The sequence below is a fragment of the Hippichthys cyanospilos genome, chromosome 6 (genome assembly GCF_059441005.1).
Source record: "Hippichthys cyanospilos isolate Australia breed blue-spotted pipefish chromosome 6, RoL_Hcya_1.0, whole genome shotgun sequence".
NCBI lineage: Eukaryota > Metazoa > Chordata > Actinopteri > Syngnathiformes > Syngnathidae > Hippichthys > Hippichthys cyanospilos.
Genome location: NC_142374.1, coordinates 13,470,001 through 13,490,989, shown reverse-complemented (window position 1 = coordinate 13,490,989; position 20,989 = coordinate 13,470,001). Strand labels below are relative to the sequence as shown.

The 20,989-nt window shown below is 42.1% G+C and overlaps 4 protein-coding genes and 1 long non-coding RNA gene across 9 annotated transcripts in view; 3 read left to right on the top strand and 2 right to left on the bottom strand.

The window, feature by feature from the left end:
* Positions 1 to 1,160: 1,160 nt before the first annotated feature.
* LOC148422260 (uncharacterized) lies at positions 1,161 to 7,534 on the bottom strand. The gene is made up of 8 exons (XM_088416302.1): positions 7,075 to 7,534; positions 6,870 to 6,988; positions 5,964 to 6,067; positions 5,713 to 5,887; positions 3,972 to 4,089; positions 3,817 to 3,902; positions 1,690 to 3,431; positions 1,161 to 1,616 (listed from the first exon to the last, which is right to left on the bottom strand). The coding sequence occupies exons 1-8, from the start codon at positions 7,465 to 7,467 to the stop codon at positions 1,555 to 1,557; spliced, it is 2,799 nt and encodes a 932-aa protein (XP_088272428.1). The 5' UTR covers positions 7,468 to 7,534; the 3' UTR covers positions 1,161 to 1,554.
* A 3,464-nt stretch (positions 7,535 to 10,998) lies between these two features.
* LOC148422259 (zona pellucida sperm-binding protein 4-like) lies at positions 10,999 to 14,329 on the top strand. 2 transcript variants are annotated; one of them, XM_088416303.1, is made up of 8 exons: positions 10,999 to 11,453; positions 12,069 to 12,253; positions 12,323 to 12,420; positions 13,056 to 13,213; positions 13,294 to 13,486; positions 13,578 to 13,761; positions 13,990 to 14,065; positions 14,143 to 14,329. In XM_088416303.1, exons 1-8 carry the CDS (start codon positions 11,222 to 11,224, stop codon positions 14,232 to 14,234), a joined length of 1,218 nt encoding a protein of 405 aa, XP_088272429.1. In that variant the 5' UTR covers positions 10,999 to 11,221; the 3' UTR covers positions 14,235 to 14,329. The 2 variants fall into 2 exon arrangements, with proteins under 2 accessions (XP_088272429.1, XP_088272430.1); XM_088416304.1 differs by having other exon boundaries at positions 11,232 to 11,453; positions 12,089 to 12,253.
* Positions 14,330 to 14,331: 2 nt separating this feature from the next.
* On the bottom strand, positions 14,332 to 15,187 carry LOC148422258 (uncharacterized). Its single transcript, XR_015865809.1, has 2 exons — positions 15,063 to 15,187; positions 14,332 to 14,664 (listed from the first exon to the last, which is right to left on the bottom strand). It is a non-coding gene; the product is annotated as an uncharacterized LOC148422258 (long non-coding RNA).
* A 35-nt stretch (positions 15,188 to 15,222) lies between these two features.
* Positions 15,223 to 17,612, top strand: LOC148422257 (axonemal dynein light intermediate polypeptide 1-like). 2 transcript variants are annotated; one of them, XM_088416306.1, is made up of 6 exons: positions 15,223 to 15,498; positions 15,883 to 16,019; positions 16,092 to 16,261; positions 16,660 to 16,838; positions 17,004 to 17,168; positions 17,261 to 17,612. In XM_088416306.1, exons 1-6 carry the CDS (start codon positions 15,418 to 15,420, stop codon positions 17,291 to 17,293), a joined length of 765 nt encoding a protein of 254 aa, XP_088272432.1. In that variant the 5' UTR covers positions 15,223 to 15,417; the 3' UTR covers positions 17,294 to 17,612. The 2 variants fall into 2 exon arrangements, with proteins under 2 accessions (XP_088272432.1, XP_088272431.1); XM_088416305.1 differs by having other exon boundaries at positions 16,645 to 16,838.
* A 939-nt stretch (positions 17,613 to 18,551) lies between these two features.
* Positions 18,552 to 20,989, top strand: part of chkb (choline kinase beta) — a 12,720-nt gene continuing 10,282 nt past the window's right edge. The window contains exons 1-4 of one of the 3 annotated variants that reach the window (XM_088418088.1): positions 18,552 to 18,786; positions 19,463 to 19,775; positions 20,271 to 20,493; positions 20,821 to 20,954. In XM_088418088.1, coding sequence (XP_088274214.1) covers positions 18,678 to 18,786; positions 19,463 to 19,775; positions 20,271 to 20,493; positions 20,821 to 20,954 — 779 coding nt within the window. In that variant the 5' untranslated portion in view covers positions 18,552 to 18,677. Of the gene's footprint in view, positions 18,787 to 19,276; positions 19,776 to 20,270; positions 20,494 to 20,820; positions 20,955 to 20,989 lie in introns of those variants that run through there. The other 2 variants (XM_088418090.1, XM_088418089.1) reach the window with 2 other exon arrangements.

Here is a 20,989-nt window from a genome sequence, read left to right as displayed (position 1 = left end):
AAATCAGATTGAATGTTTTTTGTTTTGTTTTTCTCCCTAAAATGCAGTTCAACAAACCTAAACATACTGTCCTTTATTATTTTGTCAATTATGATTTTATATTATCATCTGGATTGACAATTGATTTGTTGGCATTCATGTAATTCGTGTGCGGAATTTTGGCTCAATTATACTTAGTTGTTGACATGTGAATTATTGTTTGATAAGATGTATATAAATATACGTTTAGTCTCACATGAAAGGTCGGAATCAATTAAATTGACCATCAAAATAACCATTAAAATTAGAAACTGTAGGGTTTTTTTGTTTTGTTTTGTTGTTGTTTTATTAACTTCACGTTACTATTACATGAGGTTTTTATTGTGAATATTTTCAATAGGGTTAGGGTTTTAACTTAAGGTTAAAATTCATTCTAATCATTAGTAACCTAAATTGCTGTGTGGCATCCAAAGCCATTGTTTGGCACTATTTAATTTATTGTCACATTATTTTTAACTGTTATTTATTTTCGAATTCAAATACTATAGATCATTACCGGTGAATATACTGTAATTTGATTTACTATTTAATGACGATTCTACATTTAATTCAAATACATTTAATAATTGTTTTTCAATCTTTTTGGGGGAGAATCATTTGAGATGTGGTCGATGTGGAAAAAATGCCAACAGTAAACTCAATACACACTGATTTTTTTTTTTTTCTCTAAACGGACGTCAAATATACTTAAAGGGACAGTGAAGGCTGACCGTCATATTGCGCTTACTTTCATTTGACGCGTCAGGGGGAACCCCGATGCCATTCAGCTGATACATTGCAATGTAGCAGTACATAATCCGTATAACTCAATCTAAATATTATAACAAATACATTAATATTCTTACCTATTATCGTCCCAATGCGCTACTTCCATACTGATGTTAATGCATTACTAAGTAATGTGTTTGAGTTGAAGTAATGATTACTTCAACATACTTCCTTGACGTCAATGTAATTATTAATTTTATATTAGCTTTGGGCATTATCTCATGGAAACTCAGCATTATAGAAAGCGCACAAAAATAGGTGAGTTTTGCAGCCAATAGCTGAAGATAGAAACAAACGCAAGCATGCACATACAAACACACACATTAAAAAAAAATGCAAGTTTGTGAATAGCATCACTGTATAGTGTATTTTTATTACATTTTTGCAGAGCTTTATTTGGACTTTACAGGTATTTGAAACAGCGGAAGCAGGTAATTAATTGAGTTTTGGGTGGTCTTGTGCAGATCATGACACCAGATTTCACAAAATTGCAATTTTATTTCCATTCAAAACCCTGATTTGGCAGTAAAAAAATATTCATATTACACAGCAGCAACGCAAAGTGTGAAAATTTTTGTAGAAAAGATGTGTAAATTTCCAACACCATTGTCAAATTTCGAGTTTTTTTGTTTCCTTCTCTTTGTATTTTTTATGGAGGCATTATGGAGAGTTGTGCAGGGAATAACATCCAGGCAGGCATGATCCAATCAGAACATTTATTTCGACTGGCACGTTGGAATGTTGACTTTAAACAGGTTTCTCTGCGATTTCGAAAGGACCCAGTGTGACATCACCTCTCCATTCATAAACTGAGAAGGAAAAGTGAAACAGGTGTATTTCATTTCAATATGAGACACCTATATGCAAAACTGAAATACATACCTGGGTCTTGTTTGACTGAACGACCCTTTCTTCCACTCCAGGTGCTGCCACCAGATGAGCTAGTGGTCCAAGTAGAAGAGCTTGCAGTGTCACTCCCTCCGGAGCTGCTGGAGGTCCAAGAGACTGTTTGTTTGCCTGTTTGGCCGCCGGTACCTCTTCCGGAAGTGGTGTGCCAGATGGTTCCAGAGGTTCCTGGGCCCCAGCTGGAGGCGCCACCCCCTCCAGGGGCACCACCCCCTCCAGAGGCACCACCGGTGGTCCAGGAAACGCCGGTTTGCTTGCCTCCTGGGACAATGACACTACCACTGCTGCCGCCACCACCGCTGGTGCCAACACCACCACCGTCGCCGCCACCACCGACGCTGCTGCCGCCACCACCGCTACTCGGGTGGTGGCTGCCACCACCACTGCCACTGCTGCCACCTGTTTGAGTGCCACCTCCACCACCAGGGATGTAGTTGCTGCCTCCTGTTTGAGTGCCACCTCCGCCACCCGGGATGTAGTTGCCGCCTCCTGTTTGAGTGCCGCCTCCGCCACCAGGGTAGTAAATGACAGCTCCTGTTTGAGTGCCGCCTCCACCACCAGGGTTGTAGTTGCCGCCTCCTGGTTGAGTGCCCCCTCCGCCACCAGGTTTATAGTGGCTGCCTCCTGTTTGAGTGCCACCTCCGCCACCAGGGTAGTAAATGACGCCTCCTGTGTTAGTGCTGCCTCCGCTACCAGGATTGTAGTTGCCGCCACCTGGTTGAGTGCCGCCTCCACCACCAGGGTTATAGTGGCCGCCTCCTGTTTGAGTGCTGCCTCCACCACTGGGATTGTAGATAATGCCTCCTGTCTGAGTGCTGCCTCCTGGTTGAGTGCCGCCTCCACCACCAGGGTTATAGTGGCCGCCTCTTGTTTGAGTGCCGCTTCCACCACCGGGGTTGTAGATAATGCCTCCTGTATGAGTGCTGCCTCCTGTGTGAGTGCTGCCTCCGCCACCAGGGTTGTAGTTGCCGCCTCCTGGTTGAGTGCCACCTCCACCACCAGGGTTGTAGTTGCCGCCTCCTGGTTGAGTGCCGCCTCCACCAGGGTTATAGTGGCCGCCCCCTGGTTGAGTGCCACCTCCACCACCAGGGTTGTAGTTGCCGCCTCCTGGTTGAGTGCCGCCTCCACCAGGGTTATAGTGGCCGCTTCCTGTTTGAGTGCCGCCGCCTCCACCACCGGGGTTGTAGATAATGCCTCCTGTGTGAGTGCTGCCTCCGCCACCAGGGTTGTAGTTGCCGCCTCCTGGTTGAGTTCCGCCTCCACCACCAGGGTGGTAGATGCTGCTTCCTGTGTGAGTGCTGCTTCCTGTGTGAGTGCTGCCTCCTGAGTGAGTGCTGCCCCCTGTGTGAGTGCTGCCTCCTGTGTGAGTGCTGCCTCCTGTGTGAGTGCTGCCTCCGCCACCAGGGTAGTAAATGCCACCTCCTGTTTGAGTGCCACCTCCACCACCAGGGTTGTAGATGTTGCCTCCTGTGTGAGTGCTGCCTCCGCCACCAGGGATGTAGTTGCCGCCTCCTGTTTGAGTGCTGCCTCCGCTACCAGGGTTGTAGGTACCGCCCCCTGTTTGGGTGCCAGCCCCGCCACCAGGGTTGTAGCTGCCGCCTCCTGTTTGAATGCCACCTCCCCCACCAAGGTTCCAGGTACTTCCACCTGTGTATAGTCCACCACCAGCGGCATCACAGGAGGCACATGCCGAATCTACACCACTGGCCTCCCTCCAGCTGTAGCAGGACAAACGCAGTCAGTCTTGCCTGTGCTCCATTATACAGTTGCAGCTCAATAAATAATAGATTGGAAGATGTTTCTTTCACTTTTTCAATCTTTCAAATAACACCAAACAGAGAAATACATTTACATTACGGTTGTGTGGGTGTGGGTGTGTGTACATATATATATATATATATATATATATATATATATATATATATATAGCTTTACACACATTTTAAATTTTAAAACGATAACTACTATGTCTAACGTTGTTAGTGTCTGTTTTAATGAATTTTGTTTAAAATTAATTTCTACTCAAATACATTCATTATTTACACTATATGCCATCAAATAATTTGGCCACCCGGGAGATAGTCCTCCTCTCTCCTAACTCACCCATTCATCATGTAGGAACAGGACCTGTGGTCAGCATCAATGTCATGACCGGTTGAAGTGGCTCTCAAGTGGCAGGTAATGTAAAGCTATTGGGAGAGTCAATGACATGTTTTTAGAGTGTCGCCTTCAAAAAGTTTGCGTTGGGATGTGCTCACCATGCCGCTGTCAGCACCGTGAAACCTGAAGGCCTCAAACTGGAACTGGAGTATGTTCTCTGCTGTGCGTTGCATGAACCTGGACTCTGCTCCTGTGATCCTTGCGTCAATCAAACACCTGCATGAAGGGGAAGCAGAGTCAAGGGGGGGGGGGGGGGGGGTGACTGACTTTGATCAATTTTCATGGTTACTGACTTTGATCAATTGTTCTTAAAATGAGATTGTAAGAATGAAATGAGATTGTAAGATTGTTGATTTTATTCACCTTAGAGCCACTGTGATCTGTGAGAAAATCTGACTAGAACTTACTGCATTACTTTTTACTTACTTCGAATCATTAGTATTACTTAAATTTAGGAGAGTACTGCATTGGAAGTCATGTAAATAAAAAAAATCCCTGTCTTAAAATTAGTAATACGTACTCTTTACATACTTCTAAAATTGTGATTATTTTAGCTGTGGCATAAAGATAAGATAGACTCTTTTCGAAATGTCTATACATTCTCTGATTTGACATTGAAATTGACAAAATTCATAAATCAGATAATTGTGCAGAGTAGATCACAGTGGCTAAATGCCAAGGTGTGATGACATTATTTTTGCCTGAACATCTCACCAGGTGGCATTCTAAAAAGATGCCCGAGCCACCTCAACAGGCTGCTCTCAACAAAGAGGAGCAGAGGCTCAACTCTTATCCCCTTCCGGATGACCAAGCTCTAAGACCAATCTCTAAGAAGGAGCCCAGATATAGTGCAGAGGAAACTCATTTTGGCCACTTATATCTGTGATCTCCTTCTGTCGGTCACGATCCACAGTTCATGACCATAGGTCAAGGCAGGAACGTAGCTAGACCTGTAAGTAAACCATAATGGGCTGGTATAGAGTCTGTAGAACAGCAGAAGCTGCATTGATCCACCTGTCAATCTCCTGTTCCATCCTACCCTCGCTGGTGAATAAGACCCAAAGGTACTTAAACTCTTCCATTTGGGGCCGGACCTCATCCCTGACTCGAAGAGGGCACTCCACCCTTTTCTGACTGATTTGGAGGTGCTGATCTTCATCCCAGCCGCTTGACACACAGCTATGAACCACTTCAGTGACAGTTGGAGGTCATGGCCTGAAGAGACCAACAGCACCACATAATCTGCGAAAAGCAGAGATGCAATGCTGAGACCACAGAAGCGTATTCAACTTACTGGTGGTAATATGGACCAAAAACTGACATTGGTGGTACAGGGACCGAACTGCCCATCTCAGGAGCTTCGGTACACCATACTTCGCCTTCTCCAGTTCACAAAGCGCATGTAGAGCGATTTGTCAAACTGCCATGCACTCTTGAGGAGCCTGCCAAGGTTGTAGTGCTGGTTCAATGTTCCACAGCAGGACAAAAACCACAATGCTCCTCCTGAAGTCAAGGTTTTCACTTCCTGACAGATCCTCCTCTCCAGCAACCCTGAATAGACCTAACTGGGGAGTCTGAGGTGTGTGGTCCCCCTATTGTTGGAACACATACTCTTAAAAAGAGGGACCAGCGGCCCAGTCTGCCAGTCCAGAGGCACTGACACTGATGACCATGCGATGTTGCAAAGGCACGTTAACAAGGAAAGCACTATAACACAGCCTTGAGGAACTCCAAGTGGATTTGATCCCTCCCTGGGGCCTTGCCAACAGGGACTTTTTCATTCAGAATCCGAACGTTGCACGTAGATACAAAGATATGTTGAGTATTACGGTTCCTCACCCCTGGACAAGGAAGGAATATCTAGGGCTGGAGTTCACATCTGGTGTGAGAGTAGCTGTGCAGCTTTCCACAAAAACACGGAGGGGTACGTGATGGTACTGCCTGACGGAGGCCTCGATACGAATCATGTCTCCCAGATAGTACTGGTATCGGGGCCGCTCATACATCCAGTCGTCTGTGTGGAGAGATGAAATTGGTCAACATGTTGAAACCCGACAGAGTAGAAAAAAAGGAAAATATGAGAAACTCACCGGTCCTCAAAGTCAGAGTGAAGTACAAGAACTCCTGGGCAACCCTGACGGCTGAGAATGGTATCCACTTTGGGTCGAGTGGGAGGCTGCTCACATTGTGATGCCTAAGGATTTAAACGATGAGACCATGACCGTTTTTGTTGCTCCTGACACTGTCTTGCTCTATGGTCGTTACACGTTCCAATAAACTGTATATTAACCGTAGGTATGAATGCTTGTTTGTCAATGTTTGATGAGGTTTCACAAAATTAGGCTCATGTCTCCAAATATGAGAATTGAGATATTTATACAATTTTACAGTTAATTCCCTTTCAAATTATATATAATGCAGAGAGGAAGTAGTAGTAGTGTAGAAATCGCTAGTTTTGATTTAGAAAAGATAAAAAAAAAAAAAAAACATTTTGGCACAATCATCTTTTAATGGTGCGCATGATCTACTAATCACTTATTTTTATACACTTAAACAATTTGAACCTGTAGGATGCTGTAAAATGAAAGTGGAGACCTTAAGAAGGGATTTTTTTTTTTTTGTAGACATTCAAAATAGACTAGAATCTTGGTATAAAATTTGTATTTACGTCAATAACTCAAAACTAATTTCCGACACATAAGACATGTGAAAAGGCATCAACATCCATTTCTGTTTTTAAAAAGCCTCTCACCCAAACTCAGTGGTTATACACTGGCTCATTTGTGACTATGAACAGGACTGAGCTGTATACAAATCAATAAAATGGATTTTGAGGGTAAAAAGAAACAAATAAGAACCCATTACAATTTGGTAAATGTCCAGATAGCATAGGTGCAAATTCGGTCTTGTTTGGCTCAATTTCAATTGTGTCTGGGAATTTTTCTACAGTTGACACCATGAAAAATGCACATAATTTCCTGAGAAAGTAATGTCACCTAGGGTAGTGACATTCCACAATCACAGCAGCGTCGTTGGTCCTCACAACAGGGGAGTCGCCCAGCGTTGTGGGGTGATAGTAGAGGGTAAAGGCGTAAATGAGGTAATCATCTGTCGTCTGCAGAAGGGGGGACGAATAAAAGTGATAAAATGTTGGTTGATGCATTAAAAAGAGACAATACACAACAGCGCACCGGGGCTTACCCGTGACACGCTGCCGCAGTCTTGCAGCTCGGACTCGAATATCAACACATGGGATTGAGTGTCCTCACCCACTGGGGGACAAGGACCCAGCGTGAGGTCGGTGGGCTTGATGAACTGGCCTATTCCAAAGAAGTCCATCATGGACTCCACGCGTGCTCTCCTCTCCCCGCACTCCACAGAGACAGTTGTGGCGGTGACAGGTTTCCTCATCTCAAAATCAGGAGCGTGCAACATTGCAGTCGTGGGCCCTTCAGGGTAGCTCCAGGTGAGGGGTCTCTCAAGTACATGCTTAGCCTGCTCCTGATCGTGGAACATCTGACCCTGCTGCTGGAATCCGGAGCAGAGGCTGCTCAACACGGCCAGTGCCACAAGGCACACGGCGGTGTGCTTCATTATTGTGGACTCACAGCAACCAGTGATCCCAACAAGGTGCCGTAAGGATGAGAGGTGCACTCGCCTACTTTTATAAGCGAGCCTTGTGTTTGCCTCCCCTCCCGCCCTTTGCGTTGGATGGCTCCCATGACGGCTGATAAGCCAAAGTGTCAGCCAATCCAGTTGAGTTGACCGCAGTGGTGTGGCGCTGTGTGATGCTAAGCTCCTCTTGGCATAGATTTGAAACTTTGCTATCCACTTACATAATGCAGCATCACAATCTATGCTGTGCCACAAGTCACACCGTAAGGCATCCGAGCAATAGTACATCTTAACAAATGATTAAACCAGAAACCAAACTAAGATTATGCCACACAGGGGATCGTGATTGAAAAGAATTGATCAAAATCATACTGAGTATTCCACGAGGGTAATGCCCCGATATGAAAAAGCTTTAATTCTGGAAATAGGACAGAACATTTTAGGTTTCTAATTAAGTTTGAATTTATTAAATAATTCACTGCCAGCACACTTAAGATGAATTTTTGACTCGTATCATCGAGAGTGAGGGGTCCAAACTTTTTTCCTCAAGGGCAGACAATGGAAAGATGTAAGGGCTATGTTATTTATCTATTATTTACTTTAACTGATTGAACACTGTATAAATCAATCAAGCAAGCAAGTATTCACAAACTGTCTATACAATAGTTATTTTCAAAAGACTGCTGGGTCAAAGGTTTCTGTTAAAGGCAATGGGGCGATTTATGTTTTTTTTTCCATACTTTTAAAAAGTAAATAAATTAAACAAATCCACTTCCTGTGGTCTTCTGTTTAACTACGTACAGTACTGCCAAGGGATAGACAACATCATCACATCACACACCAAGACTAACTTCAAAATAAACACACTAAATAATACTTGTACCTTAACGTAATTGTCGTAGTATACTTTGAGGCTGGCCTTCACAGCGGTGGCACGATTTTACTTAATTACTTAAAAATGGTCAATCAACTCACTTATGTTTACATATTCTGATCAAAATAGAAGCCTTCTGTCTTGTTGTAATCTACCCTGGCTGTCTTAGGGGCAGTGGGCGGAGTACACCTTGGTTGCCAGCCAATTGCAGGACACACATAGACGAACAAGCGATTGCACTCACAAACACACCTAAGGACAATTTGGAGAGTCCAATAAACCGTGTGTGTTTTGGGAATGTGGGAGGAAACCAGAGTACCCAGAGAAAACCCCCACAGGCACAGGGAAATACACAAACTCCACACAGGAAGGCCGGAAACGAACCCACAACCGCCATGTGAGGCGAACGTGCTTACCAAACTGCAACCGTTCCGCCCGTAGTAGACGTCAATGAATCGAAATAAACTATGGAGCAAAATTGATTTTGTGGAAATAGCAATTTCATTATATTTCAAAAATTTTAAAATGATTTTTCAACAACAAAAAAAGACAATTTAAGGCCTTCATTTGTCATTCCGTCCTGCAAAGCAGACTCGAGTAGACCAAGACGATTCTGTGCACATCTATGGATTGAACCAAAAATCATTATCAATCAAATCATTTTGAATCAAAATTCATTTATAATTGAAAATCAATTCCGAATCAAAACATAGACCTAAAAACGTGAATCGAATCGCGAGACAGTAAAAGATTCCCAATCCGAATATCCTCCTATGACATAGCCTATTCATTTGTATCCACTGTAGCGGATATTTTTTTGGGTCTAAATCTGATTCATCCGAGATAATCTCATATGGTTGGGTGGATGCATTTATTTTGCTTTCTTGTTGAGACCAAATGGGCACAACAGTGGACACAAAAAAGACGGGCTGGGTCTCAGAAAGATATAGCTGTCAATGGTCATGTGTTTTCTCCTAGCCAATCAGCACAGGTAATGTTAGACTTCACTAAAATCAATGAAAGAGAAGTAGAAGTGGACTTGGTCTATAGAGTATTTATTATAAACATATAAATGATTCGTCATTTTAAAAGGTAAGACAGCAAAATAGACTTCAATTGATGAATGAAAATACAATTGTGTGTTTTTTGTTTTGTTTTTTTTAAATACTGAGAAGATGGCAGTCGCCAAAAAGGTTATGATGACCGTGGGTTAGGGCCCCCTGCCCTCAACAGAACATGTCACACTCTGCCTGCTGCCAAAGTACATTCATGCAAATCAATGGTGGACCCCAGCACTATACCAGCCCGTGAAAGTTGCAAAATAAGAACAACCAAACAGCTTCCCATGTCGTCAGTTTCACATAAAAAGGGAACACATTGACAGCGGGACAACAAGCACACCTACGGATTCACTCGCTTACGATATAAATTTAATTTTTCTAGATGTTTAGCACCACATGAAAAAAATAGAAATAATATTTTGTTCAACTCTATCCGTGTTCTGAGAACAGTTTTCTGTGGTACAATGACAAGAAAAAGCATTTATTCAGCATGCAAATAGTACTAAAGAGGTTGGTTTGAACTGACAAAAGAGCGCTTACCGAATATTCATGTAATTTAGTTTGAATATGAATAAATTCAGAGTATAGTCTATCACCCCTAATTGTTCTCATTCATTCTGGTCATTGCAGTCTCAGAAATTGAATCAAATTGCAATTGGACTGTTCTGAAAATTTGCGAGCAGGCGTCATCAGATCACACACCATGGCTAGTTAGGTTACCACTCGGAGAGCAAAGTACACCGTAAAATTTCGAAATTAGAAGCACTGCTTAATCAAGAATGAGTTGACAGAGACCGCAAACAAACCAATGACAGTGGTTTGGAGGGACCGGTTCTGAATGGTCATGGAGGAATCAACAAGCTAATTATGACTGACTGCTTTCCTAGAAGATCAATTATTTATTCTCTTTGGAAAAACATAGTTGGTGTTTTCAATTCCCCCCTCTTATTTGTAAAAAATTTCTCAACCTCAACTCCATAAAGCCTCAAGCCCTACTGTTCTGTCCAGGATTTGAATTTTTTGTCCAAAAAGAGTTTGCTTCTCTTTGAAGACTCCATCTCGCCTTGGTGGACTGACAAAGATGAGAGACTAAACATCTTAAGACAACTGGAATGTTCCCCAAGTAGCATGGTGCAATACTTTTTAGATCTGGTCTCATTTCTCCCAGTAACTGTGGTTTACACCTTCTTTTCCGGAATAAGTAAGTCAGAAACAAATTTGGGGTAGGCTCCAGCTCACCTGCTGCCCTAATAAGATAAATTGCCCAAGAAAAATGATGGATGGATTGCAGCGCTTTCTTTACACAATCACTGCATGATTGTTTCTGACAACGATCAACAAGTGGCCAAAAATCTCAACACCATCCTATTCCAGTTAAGTTGTTCTCAAACGTGTGATCGGATTCCGCAACATTGTGCTCTACAATTCCATTGATGGCACAATGCACTTGAAGATAAGATCGGTGTTTATTTTGTCAAAGCTCAGTGAACAAACATAGCGCGACCCGAGCAGTCGCCGGTCATCCAGACCCGCCCAAGGTTTTTATTATGTCACTGGTCAAACAAGTAGTCTACATATGTTCCACTGAACGCCATGAGTAAAATATTTATGTCTACCAAATGATAGTGGCGATTTGGGTTTTTGTTTTGCCTAAATTAAGCATCTTTTGGCTTTCACTTTTGCTTCACAACTACTCCAGCCAGTTTGAGGGAAGCAAATAGAAAGGGTATTTATGTCAGCATGACCCACACCTTATAAAATCATCCAGTGTGTGTCTGTACTTCGACACTACACGGCAATGAAGTTTATCGGTCTCTTCGCACTAGCCCTGCTGCTGGGCTGTGTAGCCGAAGCTCAAAGGTCCACCAACAATTGGACTGAGAAACTCTCCAATCCCATGGGCACAGACCTGTTTTGCGAGGTGGAGGCATACCAAAAGATACGTTGTGGCCCTACCGATGTGTCGCCTTCCAACTGCAAAGCCCTCAACTGCTGCTATGATACCGACATGTGCTACTACGGCAAATATGGTAAGTCAAATCACTTTTGTTCAGACTGCTTTTCCTTCGTTGAGTCCCAGTTTTCTTTGCTCGAGACAAAATTGCAGCATTTTTGTAAGTGATTGTTTCATTTTTGGAAATTCCTGTGTACTCTCATATTTCCGTGGTTTCTGTATTTGGTAAGTTACACATTTGCACATTATATATTTGCAAAATTATCGTATGTTATTTGTTTTTATGCTTAGGCTAAAGCAACAAAATTATTGATTTGACGCCATTTGTTCGTATCTTGGTGCCAAGGAAGCTGGTTAAGCCAGTTGAGACATGTTTATTTGGACATAGTGCTTTTCCCCTTGAGGCAACTTAAGTGGTGTTTTGAGATTTAAGTGACCAAGAGTTTTTTTGGAGATTCAAGCCATTGGCTGTTTTTTTCCCCCTTTGGCTTGCTGGCAAAAAATATATATATTCGAGCCCTTTATGCTGGCATTAAACTAAACTGAAGTTACTTCACAACAGACTTGACAGATTGTGAACAATTTCAATTATACACTGCCCTCATTATGTCTTTGGGGAACCTATCTCTGCGCCATAATGGGTTGACTGTACTTATTCTCCTTCTATGTTATCATTTGGTATCATGATCAGTGACTCTCCAATGTACCAAGGATGCCCAGATGATCGTTGTGATCAGCAGAGACGCTGCCTTGCCCAGAGTGGACTTAAAGACCCTTTCATTCATCTCCAGCGAACCCGGATGCGGTCTGGTTGACAGCACGTCAGCCTTTGCCATTTATCAGTTTCCTGTCACAGCGTGTGGAACTGTTATGACAGTGAGGCCAATACAACTCATAGCGAGCTGTAACTCCAGGAAACAGTGTAATGCTGCAAACTTTCTCTAGGAGGAGCCCGGAGTTATAATCTATGATAACACCATGACTGCTTCCTATGAAGTTGCTGTTGGACCTTATGGAGCAATAACAAGAGACAGCAAATTTGAGTATGCGCTTCTGTTCTTCATATGCATTCACTGAACATTAGCCAAAGGTGGGGTATTATACAACATTGGGATCATTCATCATTTATAAGAGGACATAATGTAACAAAAGCTCTTTGATTGCTTGTATCCAAATTGTTGGATCTCAAGTGCCTTCCTATGATCAAGTGGAAGATTACACTGCCAGGCAAATTGAAGAGCTTTTCTTGGATGTAGGCCTACAATCCTCAAATACCGTATGTCCGGTCATTCAGATTTTCTACGGTATTGTGTCTATTGCACTAACTTACGATTCACGCAAGTATGAACTGAACAGAATTGAATTCCAAACCTCAAAACACACATGAGGCAGACATGTAAACCACTAGGAACTGAGGTTGTCCCTTGTAGATTTATATTTTGGGAAGTTTTATAGCCCTTTTACCATGACATTAAAAAGTGTTTGTTTGACATTAACATAAGCACAAAGTAGCTTATTATGTCATTCGACTGAGGCAATGTGAATAATATTCTTTTTTATTTTACTTTCTCAGTATCTGGCAAAGTACGCATGCAATTATTTTTTGCACACATTATAGTATGGTGTAAGGGATCAAATGTGATTGTGCGGGTGTATCTAATGCTACGGATCCTTTCAGGCTGACCGTTCAATGCAGATATGCCGGCAAATCGTCTGAAGCTCTTGTCATCAATGGGGAACAAGTTCAAGTACCATCTATAGTTGCAGCTCCCGGGCCCTTAGATGTGGAATTAAGGCTGGGCAACGGGAAGCGCATAATCAAGGGTGAACAGGACGGTGGGTAAAGAACTTTATGATGTTCATCTGCAATCAGGCACCTCTTTGAATTCAACATTCCATCACACCACGACACACAGAGGAAGTGGTTTTCAACTACTTCTACGTCGATAGTGACTACCCGGTCAAAAAACAGCTTCGAGAGCCCGTCTACGTGGAGGTACGCATATTGGGGAGGACTGACCCTAACCTGGCATTGACTCTCAACCGATGCTGGGCTACTGGTGATTCCAACCCCCACAGCATGCCTCAGTGGGACTTGCTGGTTAACGGGTAGGAGAAAGTGGCATTTGGATTTCAAAGATCAATTTTTGACAGATGTTTTTGTTAATGAACATCGAATCCTACTTTTCTGATGTCTCAGGTGTCCATACGTGGATGACGGTTACCAGACGACGGTGGTGCAGGTCGACTCGTCATCGGGCCTTGAGTTCCCCAGCCATTATCGGCGCTTTTTCTTCATGATGTTTTCTTTTGTGTCTGACACAACCAAAACTGACAAGGGAGAAGCAGAAGATCCTGATGCAGATGATACTCATACACTAAAGGTAAATGCCAAGTTTGGAGTAAATACAGTAAAGCACATTATTTTTCCAAATAGTGGCAATTTTAACAATGCTCGCAAGATCCAAATGCAGCTATTACTCACTATATGCACCCATGCAAAAGAAATGTGTCTAATATTACTGTATGATAACTGGTGGAAAAGTATATTAGTAAGCAGTTTGGAGATGGATGAACCAATGTTTTTTTTTTTTTTTTAAATGTTTCATCAGGTGTATATTCATTGCGACACAACAGTGTGCAAGCGCAATCAAGGAAACAATTGTGAGCCACAATGCTACAGGGGAAGTAAGTAGTCATACTCTCTCTATACATCAATATTTATCTCTCTGTGTCTTAATAACCCCCCCAATCTATTCCTGCAGAGAGGGACCTTGACACTACCAAAAAAACGTCCGCAGATTCTGACACTGCATTGGTTAGCAGTTTGGAGATTCAGTTTATTGACCCAAACTAAGTGATTGAAATTTTGTATCCTGTGATTTACTATAAATATGTTATGTTCATAAAATGAAATGTGGGTGTTGAAAATAAAACAATGATGTTGCTGAAGCTGTTGTATGAGCTTTCATTTATTTCCAAGTTAAAGTATACATACAGAAATTGGTGAAGCGGCACTTGAGGGATAATGCTTTACAAAGTTCGCAGGACAGCTAAGAACCAAATAGTATTTTGCATCATAGTTGAAGTGGTGATTTGTTTTTCCTCAAGGAGTTCTCTTTGCAGGATGTCACAAATAGCTGTAGATGTTTCAACTATAGTTGAGTTTCACTAAGACACATGAGTTGTCATTTTATACAATAAGCAAACACATTTTAACTGTATTCAACACTTGGTAATAATAATTATTCCCTCTTTATTTTTGCCATCTTCATGTTGCTCGCTCCCTAAAACAGATAACCAAAATATTAGGAACACATAATGTATTCATACTACATTCCATCGTCATCCATCCAGTAACACAAATTAGGTGGGCAGTGTGTGCTACAGGTTTGACTGTGCAACCTGAATTGCGATCGGAACGATGAATTCCACGTTTCACTGAGTTTGCGTCAATGCCTTTAACACTGCTTAATATACTTCAACATCTGTCTTTGAAAGATCTGTCTAATTATGTTGCTGCCGTGTATTTCAATAAATCGTTGAAATTTTACACACATAACTACATCAATAGAGCTGGTCGTTAACAATTTAGCTAACGTGACGTATGCTAGCGTAGCTAAGAGCGACAAAAACAAAGTGACCCGCGGCACTCAGCCACCATTTGATGCTTTCAGTAACCGACCTTTCTCCTGGGTTGCATAGTAAACAACCAAAAGGATGTTTTTTTCGAAACTTCTTTGGCGTATTTATGCAATTTTATTATTATTGCGCATACCAGCTCGTCGCGTGTGATGACGTAGCATATCGGACGATTGTTGATGACGTCAGGATCGTGACACATCTCGTAGGAAAACTATTTCAAACGCTCCGCTATCGATTTTAATGACAAGGGTGACGCGTTTAAACGAAAGGCGAGGTGTCAAAATGAAACTTCTTGAATGGACAGTTTTGTGTTCACATCCCGATGCATTCATGAAGTCTGCCAGGGGTTTGGGATTTACGTTGTAGATGTGTTATTTTCCGTTTTTTAAGGCAACATGATTGAACCTAATGAGACGCTGCTGAAATATGAGAACCCAGTTTTAATCAGTAAAACCACAGATAAAAAGTGTACAAAGGTGAGTTTGACGGCGTTAGTTCACACAAACATTCAATAAATCAGCGGTTGGAAATGTACAAGTACTCATACTGTTCTTATGTTGAAGTTTGCATTTTTATGCAAAGGAGAGATGTCGAGGATTTGATTTAACTTAAGACATAGGGGAAAAACATTTTTTAAACTCTTGAGAAGCAAAATCACTAATCACATTCCAATATTTGGGCCATTCCAACAGTAAAATATACACGATATATTTATTTCTGGCAGTCATTTTTTCAATTCGTCAATTGTATTTATAATTAAAATACTTTATTTAATCCGTGTTGACACAAACAATAAAACTAAAAAGTCAGGGAACACAATTAGATACCAATCATATCATGTAATTTAACGCAATTTACAGGGCGGCCGCCCATTTAAAGTAAGCAACCAACCGCATGCCGACTCTCCAGTGCCTCCACCTCCCAAAGTCAAATCTTCTGCAGCTGAAGCTCCGAGGCAGCAAAATGATGACATACTCAACCTCATCTTTCCACCTAGGTACTGTGTATTTTTCTGCTATTCTTTCCATGTACAGTAGATAATTCAACATCCATTTGTATGCCATGTTAGGGAATGGATGGAGGGAAACCAGCTGTGGGTGCAGCAAGTGTCCAGTGCTCCATGCACACGAGCAGACGTGGTCAATCTCGAGGAGCTCCTAGACAGGAAGCTGCAGCAAAGACGGGCCATAGAGACGGGAATATGCCCTGTCCGAAGAGAACTGTACACCCAGTGTTTTGGTAAGGAAGCCGGGCAATGTGAACTGTGCAAAGCCATGCCATTAGGAGTACGGTGACACCCACATTTACTGTGGGGGATATGTTGTAGACCCACTTGCGATAATTTGCGATAGACTGTATAGCACATGCTTAAACATAGAAAAAAAAAAAGATTATTATTATTGAGCATCTGTCCCCATGTGTAATGCCACTGCTTGCTGTTAAATACATCTTCATGTCTTCCAGTAGAATTAAATGCTGCTCAGCATGCTACATCACAATGTGATAAGACCCTGAAAGCATACAACTCTAAATTTAGAATAAAAAAAACACTGATGTTTTTTGACATGCTCAGAAGATATGAATTGTATTCATCTGATAGAAGGGCTTCATCATAATTGCAGCTGCCCTCTGTGTAGATGAGCTGATCAGGCAGGTGACCATCAACTGCGCTGAGCGGGGTCACTTGCTGTTACGGGTCCGAGATGAGATCCAGATGACCATCGCTGCTTACCAGACCTTCTACGAGAGCAGTGTGGTTTTTGGCATGAGGAAAGCCCTGCAAGCCGAGCAGGACAAGGTGGACATGGAAAAGAGAGTAAGGACTATATTTACTTCCCTTTAGGAATAAAGCATCCCTTATAAACTTCTTTGAATTCTTGATTGAGCATAGTGAAATACTGTTTAGCTTGTAACAGAAAAGTTCCTGGGCAGCATTTATTCAAATGATCCCTGTTTTTATGTTGCCCGTTGTTTTTCATAGATTGCTGTGCTGGAGAAGCAGAAAGAGGAGCTACAGAAGGAGTTACGTGATGAAAAGGCCAAATGTGAGGCCATCGAGAAGACCGAAGAAGAAAAACACGAAGTTCAGGAGAAGAAGTACACAGAGCAAATTCAGTTTCTTAAGAGAACCAATCAGCAGCTTAAGGTGATGATGCATCACAGTAGAATTCATATTGATAGTTGGAAATGAAATGGTAGTCTTAACCTATTTTGTCTTTTTCATTTTGTCTCATTTAGGCTCAGCTGGAGGGTGTTGTGACACCAAAGTAACTTCATAGTGGCCATTTCACGTCGGAGCATGACACTGAAAAATATTTTTATATGAATGAATGCAACTTTGTGTAATAATTAGGTATGAGTGAGTACCGATACCAAGTATCTGTACCCAGCCAATACCTGGCCTTATTTTAAGGTATCGTCGGTATGCAAGATGACAGCAAATACTAGGATCGGCCGCTCTCTTGCAGCAGTCTTGAAATCACAAACTAGAAAACAGAAATTAGAATAATGCAAAATTGCCATTTATTTCATGCAATTTTAAGAAAATTGCTATTTTGGAATAGGTGCATCTTTCTTTAAAATGATTTATCTTGTTCTCTTTTTTTTTTTTTTGGGGGGGGGGGGTGATTTTGTGTATTTGTACCTGTTATCGGGATCTGTAACCACTCAAGAGTTGAGTACTTATACTGGTATCAGTCTGAAAAAGAGTGGCATAAAACCGCCCTAGTAATAATGGAATATTAAATGTCTTTTTTAAAGTATGGCTGATAGTAGGTAATGATTTGAGGGTCGTTGTTATTCCTCCTATATCTTACTCAGTAATCTCATTTATCACATTTCCAGGCCTCATGAGCGCAAAATCCTTGTAGTCACATTTCCGGGCCTCATCGTGGATGCAAAATCCCCAGCACAGTTTTACCAATGAATGTCTCGAAAACCCAGCATCACTTACTGCTCTAAAATCTCGCTGTAAACGTACAAGATGACCTCAAATAAGGGGTATCCATACTCTGTCCTCGAGAATTGCTGTCCTGCATGTTTTCATGTTTCTTTCCCTGACACACCTGATTCAAACGATCGTTTTTTAGTATCGCTGAGCTTGCTGTTGACCTGATCATTTGAATCAGGTGTGTTGGGAAAGAAATCTACAAAACATGCAGGATAACGACCCTTGAGGACCGGGTTTTGATACCCCTGCCTTAAATTGATTTTGAAATAATATACATTAATGTGTGAGGGTCTTTTTTTTAATTTATTTCAATGCAACTACAAAACGTGAGTTATAAAAGTTGTTGTATATACTGTATGTCATGGTAAATTTGTGCAATTATCGCAAAAGCTGTGGATCACATTCAGGAAGTTTCATTGTAAGATTCGTTAGGTGTGTTTGGAAATTGGAAGGTTCAGGCAGAGTTTGGATGCCAAAACACGCCCTTAAAAAAAACAATACCTGTCACGCGGTTGTGTTCAGACAGACAAAAACGTGACGCACTAATATCAGACTTGGCACTTCTAGTTCAGGTAAGATACAAGAAGCCTATTTCTACACATTGAAAGTGATTACAGGGAAGCCTATTTCTATACACTGAAAGAGATTTTATAGGATTTTTCATTGTTGCTTTTGGGCCTCTTGATCAAACATTTTTAGTGCATCATGGCCGCTTTCAGAAATTCTTCCAACTTTTTGTTGAACGACACAGAAGTGTCAGACTTGACCCGCTTGACCAACACCAACAAAGTTGGGTCTATCTCAGAGAATGCAGGTGACAAATTTCTCTCTAACCTAAAATATTCCTGTATTATTCCACTTTGTGCATGCATGTATTTATGGATGGAAGCTGGATCGATATAACTTATGTGCAATATCTTTTAATAATAATTTACATAACTTTTCAGTATGCAGTACAGAAGTGACAAAATGTCACAACAGAATGTCGACAGTGGTACCTGATTAGTATTTTTGTTGTTGGTATTTGTTGTAAAATGTTTGAAAGCTGCGATCTTAAAACTTGTTAAAATGACAATAAATATACAATACTTGTGACGCAAAGTAAACTACAGTTTACAAAAAAGGGGGGGAGGGGGTTGTCTTCCTTCCCACATGAATGACGATTTAACTTCCAGTTTAATTTCCCAAAAGCCTCGAAAATATCGTTAGTTACGTAAGAAACAGCGCCACCCGGCACGACCAATCAGCTTGTATCCCAACGCGGAAGTAAACTGCTATTAGACGGTTATGACTCGACAGACGCCGTCACGTGGCCTCCGGTGTGCTCTTACAAAGAAGGCGTTACAGAGGCTGGCCGGAAGATGCCTACCGATTAATCATTGACCCAATGCGACTGACGAGTAGATATGTTTCGGTCATACGATTAGCCGCCATTGTCGGCGAGCTTCGTCCGTCACCAGTAACCCGTTGTCGCTCTCTCCGACCAATAGCTCGCTCCGGTTCTCCTCGACTCTTAGCCCAGAAAGTCACCATGCAGGCGAGCGGCGACGCTGTCCCGGTGGACGAAAAGAAGCCTACCAGCTACGAGTTGCTCATTCTCGCTCACGAGAGGACCTCGAGAACCCCGAGTCCACTTTTGGGGGCCAACGGTGACGACGATTCAGAGGCAGAGTCCTTCAAGGGCGGCAGGACCGAGGAGGTGGACCGGGACACGAAGGAAAGGGCGTTCGTGTGGTGCCGAGATTTCCTATCCGGAGCGTGGAAGACGCTCCAAATTATTGACTTCCAAATTAGCATTGTCAGGTGACTAGCGAATTAGTGTTCCCTCTTTGATAAAATCGAAAGTCTGGGCACCTTTGAGACCATTTTGACAAATTAGGAAACTCCGTTTTTGGCGTGGATACAGTCCAGACCCACCCGCAATGAGGGAAAATCCGCAAAAGAAAGAACATATACAACACATTTGAAATGTAGTTCGTTAAATTATTCAATCACACATCTACAAAGTATTCAATTGTACCTAACTTAAGGCTCTTCATGTAGTGATGACACTTAAGGAAAACACATTACTTGCTCACACAGCAAATAAAAGGCAAAGCATGATTGCTTAAAGTTATTTGCCCAGTTGAAGTTTACTTCATATAAAACACATACAACAAAAGAGCATTCAACTCCACTGATGCGCTTCAATGTCAAGTTTTACCAATAACTATTGTACATGTCATCACTCTCTAATTATGTCTGATGTTGGGAGTTATTGTGATAATGATTAATTATGTTTTCTTGCTCTTTTACCAGTGGCGGACTGAGTAATCTGCTGTTCCTGTGCAGCCTGCCCGACCATGTGCACAGTGTGGGGGCAGAGCCTCGTCAAGTGCTCCTCAGAATCTATGGTGCCATTCTCCAGGGCGTAGACTCGCTGGTGTTGGAGAGCGTCATGTTCGCCATCCTGGCCGAGCGGACATTGGGACCTAAACTGTATGGCATCTTCCCAGAAGGGCGCTTGGAGCAGTATTTTCCAGTACGACACACTGACCTACGCTTACAGCTTAAATTCTAATATTTATTCCAGGAAATTAATTTTGTTTTAAAATTGCATTGGAAGCTACACACACTCAGTCACAGATTTGACTGTGTGTAATGTGAGGTGGCCCCCAGTGGACAACCGTAAATGCTTGTACCTCACGTGCTCATTTTGTTAAAAAAAAAAAAAAGTGAAATTATTTTTTATGTGATAAAATAAAGGGGATAATCAGTTGGTGGTATTAAGCGGTGGATTTAGTCACCTCAAGAAACTCAAATAAGTAGGGCCTTCTTGGGCTTCGTATTGACGTTTTTCTTGTTGCAGAACACCCGCATGCGCACAGATCAATTGGCAGATGCTGACGTCTCTGCTGAGATTGCCACAAAGATGGCGCGGTTTCACAAAATGGTCATGCCCTTCAATAAGGAGCCCACTTGGCTGTTTGGGACCATAAACAAGTAAGCAGCCAAACTTGCTTTTTCACCATCTCACT